Source organism: Desmodus rotundus, chromosome 11, assembly GCF_022682495.2.
Source record: "Desmodus rotundus isolate HL8 chromosome 11, HLdesRot8A.1, whole genome shotgun sequence".
NCBI classification, from domain to species: domain Eukaryota; kingdom Metazoa; phylum Chordata; class Mammalia; order Chiroptera; family Phyllostomidae; genus Desmodus; species Desmodus rotundus.
Genome location: NC_071397.1, coordinates 4,350,474 through 4,369,720, shown reverse-complemented (window position 1 = coordinate 4,369,720; position 19,247 = coordinate 4,350,474). Strand labels below are relative to the sequence as shown.

General features: G+C 43.6%; 1 protein-coding gene and 1 long non-coding RNA gene across 5 annotated transcripts in view; one reads left to right on the top strand and one right to left on the bottom strand.

Annotated features, from left to right (window-relative positions):
- STK38 (serine/threonine kinase 38) overlaps positions 1 to 19,247 on the top strand; it is a 42,648-nt gene that overhangs the window by 10,154 nt on the left and 13,247 nt on the right. For 3 of the 4 annotated variants that reach the window (XM_045193188.3, XM_024557944.4, XM_045193189.3), the window contains exons 3-7: positions 5,745 to 5,796; positions 6,727 to 6,849; positions 8,603 to 8,686; positions 13,277 to 13,400; positions 15,524 to 15,678. In XM_045193188.3, the coding sequence (XP_045049123.1) occupies positions 5,745 to 5,796; positions 6,727 to 6,849; positions 8,603 to 8,686; positions 13,277 to 13,400; positions 15,524 to 15,678 (538 nt within the window). The remainder of the gene's footprint in view (positions 1 to 5,744; positions 5,797 to 6,726; positions 6,850 to 8,602; positions 8,687 to 13,276; positions 13,401 to 15,523; positions 15,679 to 19,247) is intronic. The other variant, XM_045193190.2, reaches the window with a different exon arrangement.
- Positions 478 to 7,615, bottom strand: LOC128779520 (uncharacterized). Its single transcript, XR_008425532.1, has 4 exons — positions 7,439 to 7,615; positions 7,005 to 7,099; positions 3,888 to 4,149; positions 478 to 2,389 (listed from the first exon to the last, which is right to left on the bottom strand). It is a non-coding gene; the product is annotated as an uncharacterized lncRNA (long non-coding RNA).

Below are 19,247 nucleotides of genomic sequence, written 5' to 3'. Positions count from 1 at the left end.
AAGCAGCAGATACTCTGAGCTTTTCAGAATCAATATTTCCATGTTAATCTTTTTTATTTAGTGCCCTCTTTTAAAAAAGATTTTATTGATTTATTTTTAGAGAACGGGGAAGGGAGGGAGAAGGAGGGGGAGAGAAACACTGATGTGCAAGAGAAACAACAATCAGTTGTCTCTTGTGCGTCCCCAACCCGCGACCGGGCCCCTGTTTGCCCCCAACCCGCGACCAGGCCTGTGACCCAGGCCCGTTCCCTGAGCCCGATCCAGCAGGAGGGTGGTCAGCCCACTGAGCTGCAGTTGTAGTCTGGGCTTATGCTCTCTTTTTTGGACATGAGTAGATGTTTGGTTTTGGGTTTGTTGATACAGTTTGGTAAGGTGATTATAGGTTTTTTTATTCCTAGAAAGTTAAAAAATCACAAAAGAAAACCAGTTATTGGCAGGATTTACTGAAGTGGAAGGTAAACTAAAATTAGAACTGTCAGAAATGGCTCTTTGATATGAGGGAAACATCACAGACACCTGCTAAAAAAGCAGAATTTTTATGATGTGAGACAATTGATAAGGAAATTTTATTATGAGTATATGGCTAATATATGATAAGTGGTTTGAAATAATAAGTCTTGGGCTAGTGAATGTTGAGACCAGGTTACAATACAAATTTTCATTTTGTTTGTATGTGCCTCATGTGATGCCTTTAAAACCTCTAGTCTTCCTGCTATGTAGATGTTCCTTTTGTGCTGCTCCATGTATGGGAGAGCTCCGTGTATGGGGCAGAGCTCCGTGTATGGGGGAGCTGCGTGTATGGGGGAGAGCTCCATGTATGGAAGAGCTCCGTGTATGGGAGAGAACAAAGGACTTCCTGCAACAGGAGACCAAAGCCTAGAAGTAGAGGGAAGAATAAAAGTCATTTTGTTACTGTTGCCTGTGTAAAAGTAGAGTATGAGAACATTGGTTGCTTTTACAGAAACGCTGCAGCAAGCTCTGCAGATGGATGGAAAAATAACTAGACCCCGAGTCCAGTCCCCATCACAGTGTTGCAGAGTCTGTTTGGTGCTCTCCTGGTGATGCTGTTGGTAAAAACTGTACACTGAGTCCGCCCGGTAGTGGGGCAAGTCATCTTTATTTAATCTGTTTTGCCTTTCATAGTGGCCTCTATGGTAACCTTCCCTAGGAACAGCATTTCTCCTATTTTCTCTCATGTGATGTAGGTTCCCAGTAGGTGTACATAATTGTCTAGTTATTCATAAAAAAATTAATGGTTTTAATAATTTATAGCAGCCTGAAACCAAAACTGAGGAAACTTCATTTCTTCTTACAGATATTCTGTGTTGTTTTTGTTCTTCATAAATACTGTTCTGCTGGATTCATTAAAGCCACAAAAACCTGATTTAATAGGCAGTGATGGTCTACATCTCCCCCTTCCCCAGAGTCAAATCAGAACTTCCTTACATTTTATTCTCTGAGAACCAGCATGTGCTGCTCCTCCTCTTAGATGTTGTTACCAGGTCTTCCTGACCGATCTGATGGTGAGTTGTAATACCTGGTTATCACTAATGAGCAAGGGTCAGTTTTAGTTAAGCCCCAGGGTTGGGTGAGTCTAGACCTTGTAATGGCATTCACTGACTAGATAGCAGTCAAACCAGAGTAATTTGTTGAGATTTTAAAAACATCTGTGTAATCACTTTTAGGGCATTTCTTGAGAATTTTCTCAGTTTGATCGTGGAGGTAACGACCACTGTTTATTTCTGCACTGTCTTTCCTGGTTTTAAGAGCCCCATCAACCGAAATCGTCTGCTGTCTTATAAACTGTATTTTAAATCTAAATTCAAAGGGGGAAGTTTTCCACAGCTTTACTGGAAGTGTGACTAAATGGGTTTCAGTAGAGTACCTGCCTGAGAGAGTACAGTTATCAGAGTCAGCTCCGTGGACACAGAGTCTCTCATCAGAGGGCATACCCAGACAAGGCCTGTCACACGGAGAATCATCCCTGGTGATCATTTACTGGGACCGAGTCAGCAAAGGCCTTGGAAACTCTGAACCAAGCTGTGCTGGGACAGGAGCCTAAATTAGGCTTAGAAACGGTGGCTAGCTGAAAATAGTAGTCAAGAATGGGTCTGCACAGTTACACATTCTGAGCTCTGACCTTTAAAAAAAAAAAAATGTAGCAACATACATTTCAAAATGTTAGTCTTACAAAGCACTATTCTTAGTGGAAGTAGAATTCAGCTGAGGTCCCTGCCTTCAAAGGAACTTACCTGGGGCCCCAGCCGGGTTGCTCAGTGGCTTAGAGCATCGTCCTGATATGTCAGGGTAGCAGGTTTGATCCCAGGTCAGGGTACATACAAGAGCCAACCAGCCCTGGCTGGTGTGGCTCAGTGGATTGAGCTCTGGCCTGTGAACAAAAGGGTTGCTGGTTTGATTCCCAGTCAGGGCACATGCCTAGGTTGTGGGCCACATCCCCAGTAGGGGACACGTAAGAGGCAACCACACACTGATGTTTCTCTCCCTTCCTCCCTCCCTCCCTCCCTCCCCTTCTCTCTAAAAATAAATAAATAAAATCTTAAAAAAAATCAACCAACAAGTGCATAAATGAGTGGAACAACAAATCGAAGTTTCTCTCTCCCCTCTCCCCCTTTCTCTTTAAAGCCAATAAATTAAAAAAAAAATACCCATGAGTTCATACAAAAATGAGCGGAGCTCACGGAAAGCCTTGCGCAGTGGAAGTGGCCTGTCTGCCCCCCAGGGTTATTTATGGTCTGGAACGTCGGAGTTGAGTGGAAGAGCGGCTTCGCTGAAGGCTGGAGGGCCAGCTAACCTGGCGCTGTGACCAGATACGGGCCTGCTTTTCTTTTCCATTGCGAGTGCTTCTAAATACACACGTAGGAAGAAAGACTGAGGCGGTCAGCCCCCATTTGGTCATCCCTCAGATTCAGTAACTGTCAAGACTTCGCTCAGTTTGTTTCATCTATTACATTTTATTTTTTCTTGCTGTTGTATTTTAAAGCAAACTTCAAATATCTGTCTTTCAATCTTGTGTACTTCAGTATGGTCTTCAAAAAATATGGCCGTTTTCTTGTGTAATCCCAATGCCACCAAAAATCTAACAAAGTTTGCAGTAATTCCATGGTATCATCTCACAGAGCATATCTCTCGGAAGCCTCATTTCAGGCTGTGCTTGCCGTTTTTGGTGTCTTCAAGGCCTTGGCTGACTTGGTCCCAGTAAATCATCACCAGGGTAACTCTGCATGGTAGAGCTTTTCTGGGTATCTCTAATGAGAGATCTGGTCGCCTTCAAGGAGCTGACTCTGATAGCTGTACTTTCAGGTAGGTATTCTACTGAAACCGATTTAATTAATTACACTTGCAGTAAAATGTGGAAAGCCGCTCAGTTTGGATTTAGGTTTAGAATATAGTCAGAAGGAACTGTCTCTGTGATACACCTTGTGTGAGAGCGCTGGGACTTCTAGCCCAGTCTGGTGTGGTCATTCAGAAAACGTGGTCAGAAGGTGTGATGGTGTTTGGTAATCAAGGCACAGAGAGAACTAAACATGGCTGAGTTTTCGTAGCTCTTGCCATTGACAGTTTGACTCTTATTCTTCCCTACTTCAACTATTTAACCACTGAAATGCAATTAACTTACACTTATGAAACTACCAATAATACAGCCTTTTCACGCCAATATGTGACCACACATACATGCACATCCCAAGATATTCTGGGAACTAGAAGAAGAAAAGTGGGCAGCCTAACAGTCACGTAGCTGCTTGTTTCTTCCCATCAGGGGCAGACTAGGTCTATGGATTTGTAATATTGTTTCTTAACAGTATATCCATGTAAACTCAATGTTATTGTTGCAGTCCACACTCACCGACCAGAATGAAACACATTACCTTTCCGTCTTCATTGCTGTGTGTCCTGTCTTGGTCAGGGCATCATTGTCCTTCCACACAGGAGGTTCTGAGACTTCCCTTGGTTCCTGCGGCCCACTGGCCGGTCATCTTTGCAGGGGCTCTGTTCATTTCACTCTGGGTGTCCAGCCCCAGTTCTGGGTCTTCACTGCACATCCGAATCCTCCTGATAGCTTTACATTTGCCTCAGTCTGTCAGGTGCTTTTCCTGCCAGTCCACTAGCTCATTGCTGCTGGTTGCCATTCTGGAATAGAAACCCATCACATCACTTCTCTGCACACAAGCCTCTGCCAGTTCTTGGTCAGTGACTCACTAAGAGCCAGGCACACACAGCAGTGCTGTGTGCGTCAGCCACGCTAGACCGCGTGCTGTCACTTCACGTACCCTTGTTCTTCCCTGCCCTGCTCGTGTGGCCTGTCTTCTGGAATGCTGATAAGTGGTGGAGGAGAGATTCTCGCCTATGTGCTTTCATTTATTATGCTGAATAAATAAAGGTTATAAGGAAGCTTTAATTGTTTCTTTTGGTTTTACCAAATCAATGTGAAATTGTAGATCAAAAATACTCTTTAAAAAACTCCCCCCCCCCCGCCCCCCCAGCTGGTGTAGCTCAGTGGATTTTGTGTGGGCCTGTGAGCCAAACTGTCACCGATTAGATTCCCAGTTGGGGCACATGCCTGGGTTGCCCGCCAGGTCCCTGGTGGGGGTGTCAGAGAGGCAACCACACATTGATGTTTCTCTCCCTCTCTTTCTCCGTCCCTCCATCCCTTCCCCTCTCTCTAAAAATAAGTAAAATTTTTTTAAAAAAACCAAAACTTTTTTTATCCGTCCCAGAACATTTTTTTTCATTGCTTTGAGAGAGAGGAGAGGGCAGAGGTTGGGAGAGAGGGGGAGGGAGGGGGGAGAGAGAGTGGGTGCACGTGTGCTTGAGAAAGAGAAGGAAGCAGCGTCAGTTGCCTTCTCCTGCGCTCTCTCGCTCTCTCTGACTGGGGGTGGAACTTGCAGCCTGGGTATGGGCCCTGACGGGGGATTGAAGCCGCCATCCTCTGGTCTACAGGACGATGCTGCAACCAACTGAGCCACACTGGCCAGGGCAAAATATTCTTTTTAAAAAAAAAAAGATTTTATTTATTTATTTATTTTTAGAGAGAGGGGAAGGGAAGGAGAAAGTGAGGGAGAGAAACACTGATGTGCGAGAGAAACAGAGGTGGGTTGCCTCTGGCACACCCCAGTCAGGGACCTGACCATGTGCCCTGACCAGGAATTGAACTGGAGTTTCGGTTTGCGGGGTGGCTGCCCAACCCCCTGAGCCACACAGTCAGGGCCAACAATATTTTCGAATACAGTTTCTGCAATGCAGTACTCCAAGGGTTTAGAGTCCTTAAGTTTTGTAGTGATACCAGTTACCTCCCTTGAATACCCAAATTCTGCCTTTTACCTTTGTTGTTTATTACTCTTTGTGGCAGGGAGGGGGGGGTGTGAAAGTAAAGGAAGTAGATTTCAGCAGAGAGAGGGAGGGAAACACCCTGATAGGAGGTTATCAAACACCAGCTGTTTTGTGGTTTGTTGAGGAGGAAATAGTTGTGTCAGGAAAAAAAGAACTTCTCATTTCAAAATAAGATTCTTTGTTGCATTAATGTCTTACACATTCTGTTTCAAAGTGTAAAACTAACAAAAAAAAGTAAGAATCTTCAGTTGTCTTAGTAACTGTAATTTATTGCTTTAATGAGATCTTTTAAGATTCACCTGTTTTTATCATTAACATAGTAATTTTTATATTTGTATAGACTTCCCAGAAATTATCATTTAAATGTTGTTTCACATGTCTTTATTTATTTTTAGACAAAAGAAGTTAGAAAAAGTGATGGAAGAAGAAGGCCTAAAAGATGAAGAGGTAATTAAAATCAGCATTTTTTTTCCCCTTGAAACGCAGCACGGCAGGCCACATCTCGTTCAGCAAATTGATGGTCTTGGTGCACGGGGGAGGCTTTTGGCTCAGTGACAGAACCTTAGGGGGGCTAGTGTGCTTCTGGGTTTAGGTGTTCTTGCAGAGGGAGAAGTTCGGTACTGAGCATTCAGGAGAGGAAGATTTCTCTAGTTCCATAGTTAAAATAAGTTCATTAGAATTAATTTAGAAACCCAAGAAGAGGAAGAGATGAAACCAAATTAAAAAGTTAAAAAGCAAATTATAGCATTCCTGCAGAATTCATTGAAAAGGCTCCACAGAAATGGGACGAATTTCTGAAATAATTATTACGGAAGAAGATCTCCCAAATTAGCCCTTTCCTCCAGTGCCCGCAGATGTGGTTGGAGGAAACCCAGTTAACAAGAGCCTGTGTGAGGAATTGGAATGGCAGAGGAAACGCTTTCAAAAACAGGAATGAACCACAGGACCAGGGAAACGGGGATGAGCCTCAGGACCCAGAGAAGTGGTGCAAGACATCCCGCATTTATAGGGAGGATAGGAAACTAGAGTGTAAAATGAACTGCAGTGAGTAAGAATCCCGGAGGGAAATTTAAAAGCGCACACTTTTATTTTCTGTAGCAAAGGTTGAAGGAGAATGTGGATCGTTTACCCCCCCTTCATGAGCAGGGCTAGGCCAGTGGGTCGCTGAGGAGGCGCCCCTCTGCTGACCACGGTACCTGAATGCCGGGGACGGGAGAAGTGACCTGTGTGGCGGGCCCTTCTCTGATGCTTTCACGTGTGAGGGATTAGGCTTCCTCCCAGCCTGTGTTCCAGATGGGTCAAATCACAAATAGGACTTTGTTGCAGAATTTCAACTCCTCACCCACCCGTTCCTCTCTCCTTTTATTTAAATGTCAGAAACGACTCAGGAGGTCAGCTCATGCTCGGAAGGAAACAGAGTTTCTCCGTTTGAAGAGAACAAGACTTGGATTGGAAGATTTTGAGTCCTTAAAAGTAATAGGCAGAGGAGCATTTGGTGAGGTAAAAAAAAACAAAACCAAACCCCACAGCTACAGTTACTTACCCAGTACAGAAATACCACGGGACTTCAAAGCTTCTAATATACCAAGAGCTTATGATTGTTGATGGACCTGCATGTGGGGAGGTGGGTCCAGCATGCCAGCCCCACATCCTACCTGCTCTGCTGGCCTCTCTTCCCTCTCCGCTGTCCCAGATCTCTGATCGTTGTTCTCTCTTTTCCAGAGATGATGTTGATGCTCTAAGTATTGACCTAGAGGGAGAGTTGGGAGGTGGGAGGAAATGAGTAGTTACTATTGACTGTGTTTTCTGCTGTAATCACGACAGTAACTCATCATAGGTGCCCTGGGCCGGTAGTGTTGCAGCCTCACACAGCCGCGGAGCACGTGGGGCCACAAGTTGGCCCAGGCTTCCTGATCTTTTTTAAAAAATTCTATTTATTGATTTTAGAGGGAGAGAGGAAGGGGGTGGGAGGAGAGAAACACTGATTTGTTGTTCCACTTATTTATGTATTCATTGATAGATTCATGTATGTAATGTGACCGAGGATCGAACCCTCAACCACGGCATGTTGGGATGATGCTTTAATCACCTGAGAGCTACCTGCCCAGGGCTCAGGTTTCCTGATCTTAAAGCTCTTGTTCCCCAGTACCACACTGCCTCTCCAGGAGTGAACTAACAGGATCTCTCCACCCTTTATTTCTTCGTGCCTGATTGGTACAGCCCTAAAAAGAGGGCCCTAGGAGACAGGATTTGTAGGAATGAGTTCTACAGGTAGTGGTAGAGAGTTGAAAGAACTCGTAGCTTTGTCCCAGCCAGTCTTGCAAACACGGCCTGCCTGGTCACATGAGTGATCTGGTGGGCGGGATTTGCAGGAACCCATGCAAGGTCATTCCCTAAAGGAAAGCATCCAAAGTGGTTGACTTACTGATGCAATAGTTTCATTATCTTTGTATAAAAGGAGCATCATATTATTGAAAACCCATACCGCGGGGAGAATATAAGCGCATACAGAAGCACAGGTGGGAGATTAAATTGATCCCTCAGCATTGAGAATCCCTGTTGGCCTATTAAGATAGGGAAACAGACAGTACCCCCCCTAAATTGCTTTCTGTTCAGTGAGGAAGGGACGTGGGATTCAGCGAAGAAAACAGAGGTTCAGGAAGGAGAAAAACATACATAGCTTGGGTGAGGAAGGGGAGAATGTGCAGGAAATTGCCAAGAAGTTTTTTGGGGAGTTTGTACAATAGACCATTAATTTTATTTTCACCTATTTATCTATTCTCTCTTAAAAACATTGGAAAATTGAAAGGGAAACTGCATAAATCCCTATTTCCCTAATTATACATTTTAGATTTTTTTCCTTCTAGACATTTTTTTCCTACACATGAGCTTTTGATATTGTTTCAAACATTGTGGTAATCATTTACTTAGGTTGTCTGAGCTGCTGCATGACATGTGCCATGGGTTTAATGAGCCCTTAAGTTAGAAAATGAGGGTTTTAAAGTAGATGGTTTTGTTCAGCTAGGGAGCCGTTCCCGTGTGGAGGTGTCTGAGGGCGTCTCCGGCACTGACTTCACTGGGCGTAATATGTCCATTTTAATGCAGCAAAAAGCACTTTCTCCTGCTTTGTTATTGCTAGTTGCTTATATAAATTGTGATACTTTTTCAGTTTAAATATTACTTCCTATAACACTTAAAAGGCTTAGTTTGGCATTGTAAACTTTTAACTTGGCATTTTTTAAATAACTTTTAGGTGCGGCTTGTTCAGAAGAAAGATACAGGGCATGTGTATGCAATGAAAATACTCCGTAAAGCAGATATGCTTGAAAAAGAGCAGGTAAAACACAATCGTAGTAGGGATTTGAGTTAGTTATGAACTTGTTGTCTCCTAAAACTGTTCTTTTTGCTTAATGGGAACGTATATTGTTATTACAGTTTTCTCTAGCTTTGTCAAGTATGTGTATGTATATGTGTGTGTGTGTATATATATATATATACACATATATGTAGTATTACTTTTCTTATCCAACAAAGAAGCAGTTACATATATTTTAAAAGTATAAATAATGCCTGTACATTTTGTGCAGTCTTCCTAAAGTTGAGAACCTTCAGAGAGCACCTGCTGCTTGTGAGTCCCAGCTGACCACAGGTTGCCTTGCGAGCCTTCTTTGAGGTAACAATTGATGCGGTAGCACGGTCCTTACTGAGTGCTGAGAGAGAAGTTGCAGGTGCACTTCAAAATTGAGGCTTAGGAATTAGAATTTGGAATTTGCAAGCTAAAGTGTGTATTGCTATACTTTATTTTGTACACTGGAACCAAAGTTGGGTCTCCTGAGTAGCTCATCATTACCTTAAAGGGAACAGTCGTCTTCTTGAATGAATTTGAAAAACATGTAAACGGCAGGGCAGTGCACATTTTTCATTAATGATTAAGAGCACTTTTTACAACCTAAAAAGATACATAAGTAGTTTGTGCAAAATAAGCTTTAAATATTAAACAATATATTGAAAACGAGAATGCAGAGTTTCTATAAATCTAGTTTAATTTAGCCGGTTACTTAAGAACAAGTTGTGGTGAGTGATGCCCGTAAATATCCCGTAAAAGATCAGACGCTGCAGGAGGGCGACGAGAGGCCCTGTGACCAGGAGGGCTCTGGGCACAGAGCCCAACAGTGGGGGAAGCTGCTCCCACACTCAGTCCTTTCTGCCTCTGGAGAGGAGGTGTAATCACTGAGGTTTCATTTAAATTCCAGCTCCATACTTGGAATTTATATTTTCTCTTTAATTTTCATGTTACCCAGAAGCTTTAGACTCCCAGGAATTTTGACTGAGAGTATCAAATACGCTGGCAGTAAATCTTCAGACATTATAGTTTATGCTAACACCAACCTTACTAAAAGTGCACAACAGCTCTATTTATGTGTTACCTAAAAATTAGTGTGTGGTGTGGGTGTAGGCACCGAAAGAGTTCCAGCTGATCTTGAAAAGGAAACTAAAACTGTGTTGATTAGTTAGTATATTTTGTATTTCACAAGTAAGTTTTATTTTTACAAGCCATTTTTCCTATAGGTTTACCAGGGCTCAAAATCTTTTCTTTATCAAACAGTTACACTCAGAATGAGATTGTGAAGAAGCGCCCGTCTTGGCCCTCACTTATTAACCCTTGATAACTTGTGCCAGTTCCCAGCATGGTGACAGGTGGTCCAGACATTGTGTAAAAACATGTTCTCAAATATGGTGCCTCCTTCAAGATTAATTCCTAAAGCTTTTCTAAATGAAAGTAAAGGAAAATCTCTTAGGATTAGGGTTTGAGTCCACCTTGCCATTGGACTCAGCTCCCTGGGTTGGATCGCAGTGCGGTCCAGCGAGGGTTCCGGGCCGCAGTCTCTGTGGGTCGCCGTCTTGGACAGGCGAGCAGCCGTCGCGCTAGGTGAGCGTGGAAGTAGACCAATGCAGGTCCGTCACTCTTGGGTGCGGCTGACAAAGTTTAGATTCAGAGCCTAACTTCTTGTAGGTATAGGTGCCTTTTCAGAGGGAAAGTTTTTTGTTTGCTTTTATTAAGCCGAGCAAGAAGGAAAGCTACCCATGGAGAGTTCAGGTTGCTATTTTGTCCCACAGGGTGGAAATTTTTGCCACCTGGAAAATTTTAAAGGATAAGAGACCAGCATTTAGCTAATTTCTTCATGTTTCTCTTTCAGTGAAAACCTGTAATTGTGATGCCGGTCCTAGTGTTAGGATGGGACAAAAGACTGACTTGTATCTGCTTCCCTAGTGCCCGGGGTAGCAACTGGCATACAATTCCCCACCCCATTAAATATGTATGGAACAGGGGGCAGGAACTGGAACCTCTGGTGTGAGTTGTACCTACCCTCACCCTACTGTACTCCTGGATTTAAAAAAAATTTTATTTATTTAGTTTTAGAGGGAGGGGAAAGGAGGGAGAAAGAGAGGGAGAGAAACATCTCAATTGGTAGCCTCTCGCATTCCCCCACCTGGGAACCTGGCCTGCAACCTGGCCTGCAACCCAGGCATGTGCCCTGACCGGGAATGGAACTAGTAACCTTTTGGTTTGCAGGCCGGTGCTCAGTTCACTGAGCCACACCAGCCAGGGCTCCACTCCTTGATCTTGAGGAGCCTAGCTGCTAATTCGGCCCCAGGAGAGAAGGGCAAGGTGAGCTCAAGTGGCTATAGCTTTCCCCTTGACAAACAGGGAATGCCATAGTCACCAGTCTGTCCTCCAAGATGAGTGACAAGTGGTAACAGTAGTGCCTCACCTTTTCTCTTGCTCCCTGCGGTAGGGACAGGCCTTAACGGGAGCCAGGGGAGGCAGAGGCAGGCGAAGGCTGCCTTGTACCATATTCGTGGCTGGTAATGGCTTGGTCAAAGCCATGGCTGCCGTTCAGCAAGTGGCATTAGTGTTTCCCAAAAGGTTGCTACTGTATTAAACCTCAGTAAAGGCAGAGGCTTTACTGGACTTGGCCATGGTTCATAGCACTGTTCTTTATCACCCTACGCTCCATTTTTCCCACCTCTGTGCTGTTAGTAGAGGTGTAAAAATGTTTCTGCTATTTAAAAATTTATGGAACAATTTTAGCAGCGTTTGGAAACTCAGTAAGTAAACTCAAATGCCTTCAGGCCCCTAGGAATTAGCATGAAAGAATGAGGCAGTTTAGGTCTAAGACAGGAGAGGGGTAGGATTTGTGTCCAAATGGAAGACTGCCTGGCTTTGCTAAAGACATTCCAATAAAAAAAAGCAGGGAGAACATTGTATCTAACAAAACAACACCCACGAGCGGCGTTGCGAAAGGAGCGCTGGTTGGTGAACTTCGATGCATCTTTACCTCCGAAGACGTCGTAAACTCAAGCCCTGTGGCATCTGTTAAGACCAAACCCTCTCTTCAAGGACTGGACTGGGCTTTATACGTTTAGATTTTATGCGGTCCAACTTTGCGTTCTGTGATGCACGAGAGGAAAGGGGGCTGGATTTGATAATGTGCAGCACAGTTTTGATTACCATTATACATTACAGGTAGATAAGGTAAACTTTACAGTAAAATGTTTTTTAATGAATTCTGCCTGTTCTCCCAAACCTTTGGCAACTTGGCCTTCTTAGCTGGATATTTCAGTAGGAGTAGAAAACTGGAAATGCCATAAATTTGAACCTAAAACTTTTCTGTGGTACTCACGTGTTCCAGTTCAGTAAGAATGGTGTGAGCGCACACTCCCTGCACAGCAGTGACCTAAGTGCTGTGGTGTCAGAGTATTCTGGAATCGTCAGCGAGGGCACTGGCATTGCACAGACGTCCGCACACCTGAGCCAGGACTTCTATTTTTAAAGATTTGATTTATTTATTTTTAGAGAGAGGGGAAGGGAAGGAGAAAGAGAGGGAGAGAAACATCAGTGTGTGGTTGCCTCTCATGCACCCCTTGCTGGGGACCTGGCCCACAACCCAGGCATGTGCCCCAACTGGGATTCGAACCGGAGATCTTTGGTTCGCAGGCCTGCACTCAGTCCACTGAGCTACACCAGCCAGGGCTGAGCCAGGACTTTTTAGAGTCTCATCCTGAGATTACTTTTATCATAAAAGATTATACTAGTCCCCCCTTATCTGCAGTTCCACTTTCCGTGGTTTCAGTTGCCTGTGTAAACTGTGGTCTGAAAATACTAAACGGAAAATTCTAGAAATAAACAGTTTATAAGTTTTAAACTGAGCACCGTTTTCCGAGTAGCACGGTGAAATCAGGCACCATCCTGCTCCGTCTGCCTGGGATATGAGTCCCTTCGTGTGTTGTATCTACACTGTCCATACTCCCCAACTGCTGGCCGCTTAGTGGCCATCTCGGTGATGAGATCGACCGATGTGGTGTCCCAGCGCTTGTGTTCAAGTTCAAACCATCCACATAACTCTTTTCACAGTGTATTGTTATAATTGTATTTTATTATTAGTTATTGTTGTTAACCTCTTACTGGGCCTAATTTATAAATTAAACCTTATCGTAGGTGTGTATATGTAGGGAAAACACTGTACAGATAGGGTTCCATGCTGTCCTGGGTTTCCGGCTTCCACTGGGGGTCTTGGAAAGTATCCCTCTCTGATAAGGAGGGAGTACTGTATTGGAACACAAAGGTATGAAAAACAGTGGTAATTTTAACTAATCACAGGTTCGATTTTGAGTGCCGTTAAAGTTACCGTTTGCATGACAGCCATTCATTTTGCCATTTTTTAAGCCTTTCATCACTTCAGTTTTCATTACTGAATGCTGCCAAGTCAATGTCAATGCTGAGTTAAGGTTGGCCTAAGCATAAATTAGATCTTTTGCATCATCACAGTATAATACGCAAAGTAGTATTTGAATTGTTTAAACAAATACTCAGTCTAACGAAGCAGAGCAAGTCTTGTCATTAATCCAATGCATATACCTCCAGGTCGGCCACATTCGTGCGGAGCGCGACATTCTAGTGGAGGCAGACAGTTTGTGGGTGGTGAAAATGTTCTATAGTTTTCAGGATAAGCTAAACCTCTACCTAATCATGGAGTTCCTGCCTGGAGGTAATTACTTGTGATGAAAGGTCATTTTTCCTTTTTGTTCTGTGGCTTCTTTCTCACCTCAATTAACCCTCCTTTCTAATCCGTGCTCACAAAGTTACTTTCTATGTCTTTTTTAGGTCTGTAAGAAAGTCAGTAACCTGTCTGGTACTGGGTGCCTTTCTGCAATTCTTAGCGCCATAAAAATAACCTTCTCATTCATTCTTATGATTTCAGATGGACATTTCTTTCCTTTTTTCTTTCTAAATGCATAAGATTAAACTAGGGACTCTGCCCGCTCTCCTGTCAGTGGGCATCATGTATAATCAGTTTCCCAAGTGACAAAATGGAAACTGTAACATTCTTTGCTTCAACTCTTTGTTTCTTTTTCTATAACATATTAATGAGGAGGGAATTTCTCACTACCTATACTAGTAGCCAGAATCAATTCCTCATTTCTGAGACTTTTAAGTTTCACGTAACTTAGCATGTGCACCTCCTAAGACAGCTCCAGACACACCCAGAACAGGGCCTACCATCTTTTCTGGGAAACACAGCCCATTTCCCCGCGAGCACATGAACTGTGAGCAAACTCTGGTGGGGAAAAAAGAAAACTTTTTCTTTTTTGGTTCTATAGCAAAGCAAATACAATTGTGGCATAATATTTTGATCTTGTGACAACCTTTAATTTAAATCTAGGATCATCAACAATTTTTTTTATTAACAATTGATGAAGTTTAAAAAGAGATACAGAATGAGGGGAAACTTTTTACTATTTAGATGCCAGTTCTTAAATAGGGTTAAGAACCAGCTCAGTCACCAGCCCCTCGACATGTGTCAACCTTACCGGCACCAACTTCCATAGCTTCTCATGTCTCCTGGACCCTGCCCTGTGCACCTGGTGGAGCTGGCCTGCGGAGCCTCAGAGCACCTGGCCTGAGCTCTCTGATCACCTGGGCAGGCCAGCCCAGGGGAGGCCACCGGCTGCCACGTGGCTGCCTTAGAGCCGGCCTGGGCGCGCTGTCCCTACGTCACTAGTGTGCCTCCAGACTGTGTGTGTGACTGCCAGGGGTGAGCAGGGAGTCGTAGTTTTCATGTCTTGGGTCAAAAAAGAGAGCATTTTAATAAAGGCTTGAATTTCTTTTGCATGGGGTAAAATATCCACTTTTCTCTAAGAATATATATAAAAATGCCCAAGTTATAAATGAAATTAAAAACATAGCATGATGCTCTGTTAAAATCAGTTTTCTTTCTCTTTTCCCTATTTTCTAACATAAATGGCTTTCCTGCATTTCTTACCTTTAAACTACACATTAGACATACTCGCTTTTGTCTTAATTGTTGCATTAGGATCAGAATCTTTGTTTTGCCATTTTATGTTGCTCGTATAGTGAAATTTTGACTTTGCAGAAAACAGGGAAGTTACCTTTTAATTATTAAACTATTGATAATGTGTTGTAAAAATTGCATAAAGCATATCAGTGTACCTGTAATAAAACACTGCAGGAAAAAAACGCACTGATCCGGGGAGGTGTTTAGTGCGTGCGCACTTTGGGGAAGCAGCTATCGCGCTTCCAGTTTAGTTTTTCAGTTTCGTTTTAGTTTTGCTGACTAGAACTTTGCTTCCTAAATCCCACTTTTTTGTTTATGTTCTAGTGCTTTGTGCATAGAAATTGGAGAGTTCGTTTTCAGCCTCCCCAAATGCGTATTGTTTGGCATTTCAGTCTCTCCGTATAACAGTGGCAACACAACTTATGTGAAAATGCCATTTGGTTCTAGGAAGTTTGCAGACATTTGTGCAAAGTTTAAAAGGAAAGTAGCTTTTATCCCCAGGTCAAAAATTTATCATAAGCAAACTTACTTGTTTTTAGGTGAGAGAAATTTTCTTTTTCTCTCAAAGTAAAATGGAAATCATAGCTCAGTGGTGAGCGTCAGCGAGGCTAGGTGACAGTGCTTTGCTCTCCATGGCTATGAATTTTACCTTTTAAGTGTCGCAAACTGCCTAGCATTTCTGCCCGTGGTGGCAGTGCGGCCGGTCTCTGGAACAGAGCAGAGGCCTTGTGTCGGCAGACAGGGAAGACATACCTGAAAACTGGCACTTACTGATGTGTTTCGTGTGTGTGGTGGTTTTATCTTCTTGTTTCCAGGGGACATGATGACTCTGCTGATGAAAAAAGACACCTTGACAGAGGAGGAGACGCAGTTTTATATAGCAGAGACCGTACTAGCCATAGACTCCATTCACCAGCTCGGGTTCATCCACAGAGACATCAAACCAGACAACCTCCTCCTGGACAGCAAGGTGCGGTGGGTGCTGGGGTAGCAGCGTGACCGAGTGTATTTCCCAGTGTGGGGGGCCTCTGCCTGCGCTGCCTGCGGCAGTCCCACTAGGGAAGCTGTGGAGCTCTAGACCACCTTGTGTGTTTCTCTCTCTCTCTCTCTCTCTCTCTCTCTCTCTCTCCCCCTCTTTTTTACGGGTGAGTTTGCTGTTACTTCCTTTCTTTGAAAGTCTTATGATTCTCTCATTTGGTTGCATGTTCCTCTTAGAAATAACGGACATTTTGAAAATGATTAAGAGTAAAATTTATTTAGAAGGTTATTTTGTAATAAAGCCAAAGATAGTCATCCTCCCTTGGCATGCAGTTCTACTGAGGCGTCACCCCTGCTGGGCAGCCTTGTCAGGTGAGGGGTCCAGCCAGGAACCAGGAAGCAAGGCACAAGAGCAACACACAACCCTCTCACAAGGTGTAGGTTCCAGGTCTTATGCCATCTGTCTAAAGACGAGGCCTGCTCAGCCTCGGAACGGCCTTTCTGTATGTACCAGTAGATGTGCAGATGAGCTTAGTTGCTTGGCTCTTAAGCTCACAGCAGATTTGAAGAGAATCCTTTGTGCTGCTGGATGTTTTCTGGAAGTCTTTACCTTCTGGACCTCACTTACCTATAAAGTGAATATATTGATTCAGAGAAGTTCCAAAGCTCCTTCCAGCCCTAAAATTGTAGGGTGTTGCGTGCTGTTACACAGAATTGTTGTCTAGACTGAAATTTTCTTTTAAGTAGAAAAGTATTGGATTGGCCAAAAAGTTTGTTTCTTTTTTTCTGTAAGATAGTTCCAGTGGCGCTTAGCCATCTTTAATTTCATTCAAAACAATTTTGTTAGATTGTACTGTGACAGCTGTCATATCAGCTTGCATTAAAAAAACTTATCCACCCTGGCTGGTGTGTGGCTCAGTGGATTGAACGCTGGCCTGCGAACTAACGGGTTGCTGGTTTGATTCCCAGTCAGAGCACATGCCTGGGTTTTGGGCCAGGTCCTGGGCAGGGGTCGTGCCAGAGGCAACCACAAATTGACGTTTCTCTCCCTCTTTTCCCCCCTTCAAAATAAATAAATCTAAAACCAAAACATCCAAATTGGTGAATTTGTGTAGCTGTTTTAGTGTTGAAGATGGGAAAAATAAGTAACCCTTCAGCATACTATGCTTTATTATTTTAAGAAAAGTAAAAATACAACTGAAATGCAAAAAAAAGATTTGTCCAGTGTTTGGAGAAGGTGCTGTGACTGATCAAATATGTCAAAAGTGGCTTGTGGTGGAGGGTGGGGGAAGAAAGGCAGAAAACTGTACTTGAACAACAATTAAAAAAATAAAATCTTAAAAATAAATAAATAAAATAAAATAAAATAAACCCTCATCTAATAAAAAAAAAAGTGGTTTGTGAAGTTCCGTGCTGGCGATTTCTCAGTGGATGCTGCTCCGTGCTCGGGTAGACCAGATGGCGATCAGGTCCGAGATGTTAGTTGAGAACAGTCAGTGTACGTGATGCGGGTGGTGGCCAACATACATAGTCAGAATATCCAAATCAGTGAAGTTGTTGGTGAAAACGAAAACTGTCTTTTCTTTTGTGGAAAAAACCATACAAACTTTTTAGCCAACCCAATACATTTAATTCTAGAGTATTTTTCTTTGTTGCTGTCTTTTGACAGTTATCTTGCTACTGTTGAAAAACCTGAATTTTTTTCTCTAAAAACCTGTATCTTTCTGTGTTAGGAGGGCAGGAGAGTTGCGAGCTGATTTCTTGCGGTTGGCAGCTGTTTGTTCACTGTGAGAGTAGTGCATGTGCGTAGTAGAACATTTGAACGGTACGGGGAGTACGAAGGAGAAGTGTGCCAGTAATCTGACCCTTCAGAGATAAGCACTGTTCGGTATAATAGCTTCAGTACTTTTTCTGTTTCTGTCAATGATTTATGTATAGTTAGCATCCTTAAAGTAAATAGCTTGGTATTTAAAATGTTAAGGTATATGAAAGTGTTTTTCTGTGTTAGTAAGTTCAGATATATTTTTAATGAGGCACGGGCTTTACCTTGTTGGTCTTGGGTTCGCGTGCCCAGCCCTGGACCCGAGGTGCCTCAGTACTGGCTTAGTTGTCCCCTGTAGTCAGGGGCCAGGTTCAGCAAATGTCGAAGGCTAAGGACTTGGGAGTCAGTCTCGCTGAGGAGGAATGGGGACCCTGCTAGGTGCATGTCTGCTTTCTGTGATATTCTAGCCCAGACTTGTAGAATAAGTGTTCTCACAGGCGAGCTCATTCGTGTATTCAGCCGTGTATTGTAGAAGTGAAAATACAGAAGTTTTGAGTGACTGCCGTGTACTCGGAATAGCTGCAGAATTCCTCGAAAAGCTAGGCTGGAACAGCATTTGCCCCAGGCACTGCTCTTTAAGACACACTTCTGTCTTAGAGGGATCCAGGAAAAACATGTAATTATGAGACTACCAGTTAACCTCTGTTCCTCCACTTGTAGAACAAGTTATTTGCAAATCTGAAAAAAAAGATAGGGTAACCGGCTCAAAGCTGTCTTTGTTCGGCAGTTTACCTTGTTGCCTGCTTGCACACGCGCAGTTGAACTTAACGGGATTTCTTGAAAAACAGAACGAAATAAAGCCTGACCCATCTGAGCAGGGCTTCTGTAGCCTTGTGCCCTGGGCAGTTTGCGTGTTAGGGCCTGAAGGAAGGCGGCGTCATGGAATGACCACACGTGTGGAAGTCTTTGGGGCGCAGACATTGGCCACAAAGCTTCTATTGAGTAGCTCTGTGCCCTGGAGCAGCGTACATCCCTGAGCACCAGGGTTCCCTCCCCTGTTTCTGGTTTTACCTCCTGTACTTAAAATTTAACCACCCTAAGAACACCTACCTCTTTCTTAGGGCCAGTTAGGAGCCCTGTCTGCATTAATTCTCACCATGCCTACCAGGGAGATGTCATTATCCCCAGGTTCCAGGTGAGCTCAGAGGGTTGCAGAGGTTAGCTACTCCTGGTCTGGGGAGAAGAGCGTGTTGGTTTCTGGTTTGGTTTTGCCATGTGACCAGCCAGCCTTTTCTGGAGTCTTGGTCTGTGGAGTGTGGCTTCAGAGGTGTAAATGAGACAACACATTTAAAGCGTGGTGTGAATTTTCCTTGAAGGGGGTGATAGAATTGGAGACGTAAGATTGAAGTGCAGTCTGGCAACATTTATTAAGAACTGTGTAGTAAGGTTTATTCCTTTTGTCTTTGGAATAGTGTACTCCTTGGAACTTACGCCAGTGAAAGAATTCAGGAGAAGGAGAAGCTATATGAACAAAGATTTGTTCATTATTTAACAACCACGTGTTAAGACTGTCCTCTGGACCGGGCATGGTTGGGGAGGGGAACAGAGGCCCTCTGGGTCACGGGTGCGTGTGACCTGCAGCACAGCGAGAGTGAGGGGATGGGGATGAGTGAGCGTGCGGCGTGAGGGAGTGTGAGCTAAGCAGTGATGTACTAAGTCATTTGGATATTATCCATAAACATTAAAAATGGTAATTTAAAAGACTATATAAACAGAAGAATATTTGAGTTAGTTTAAGA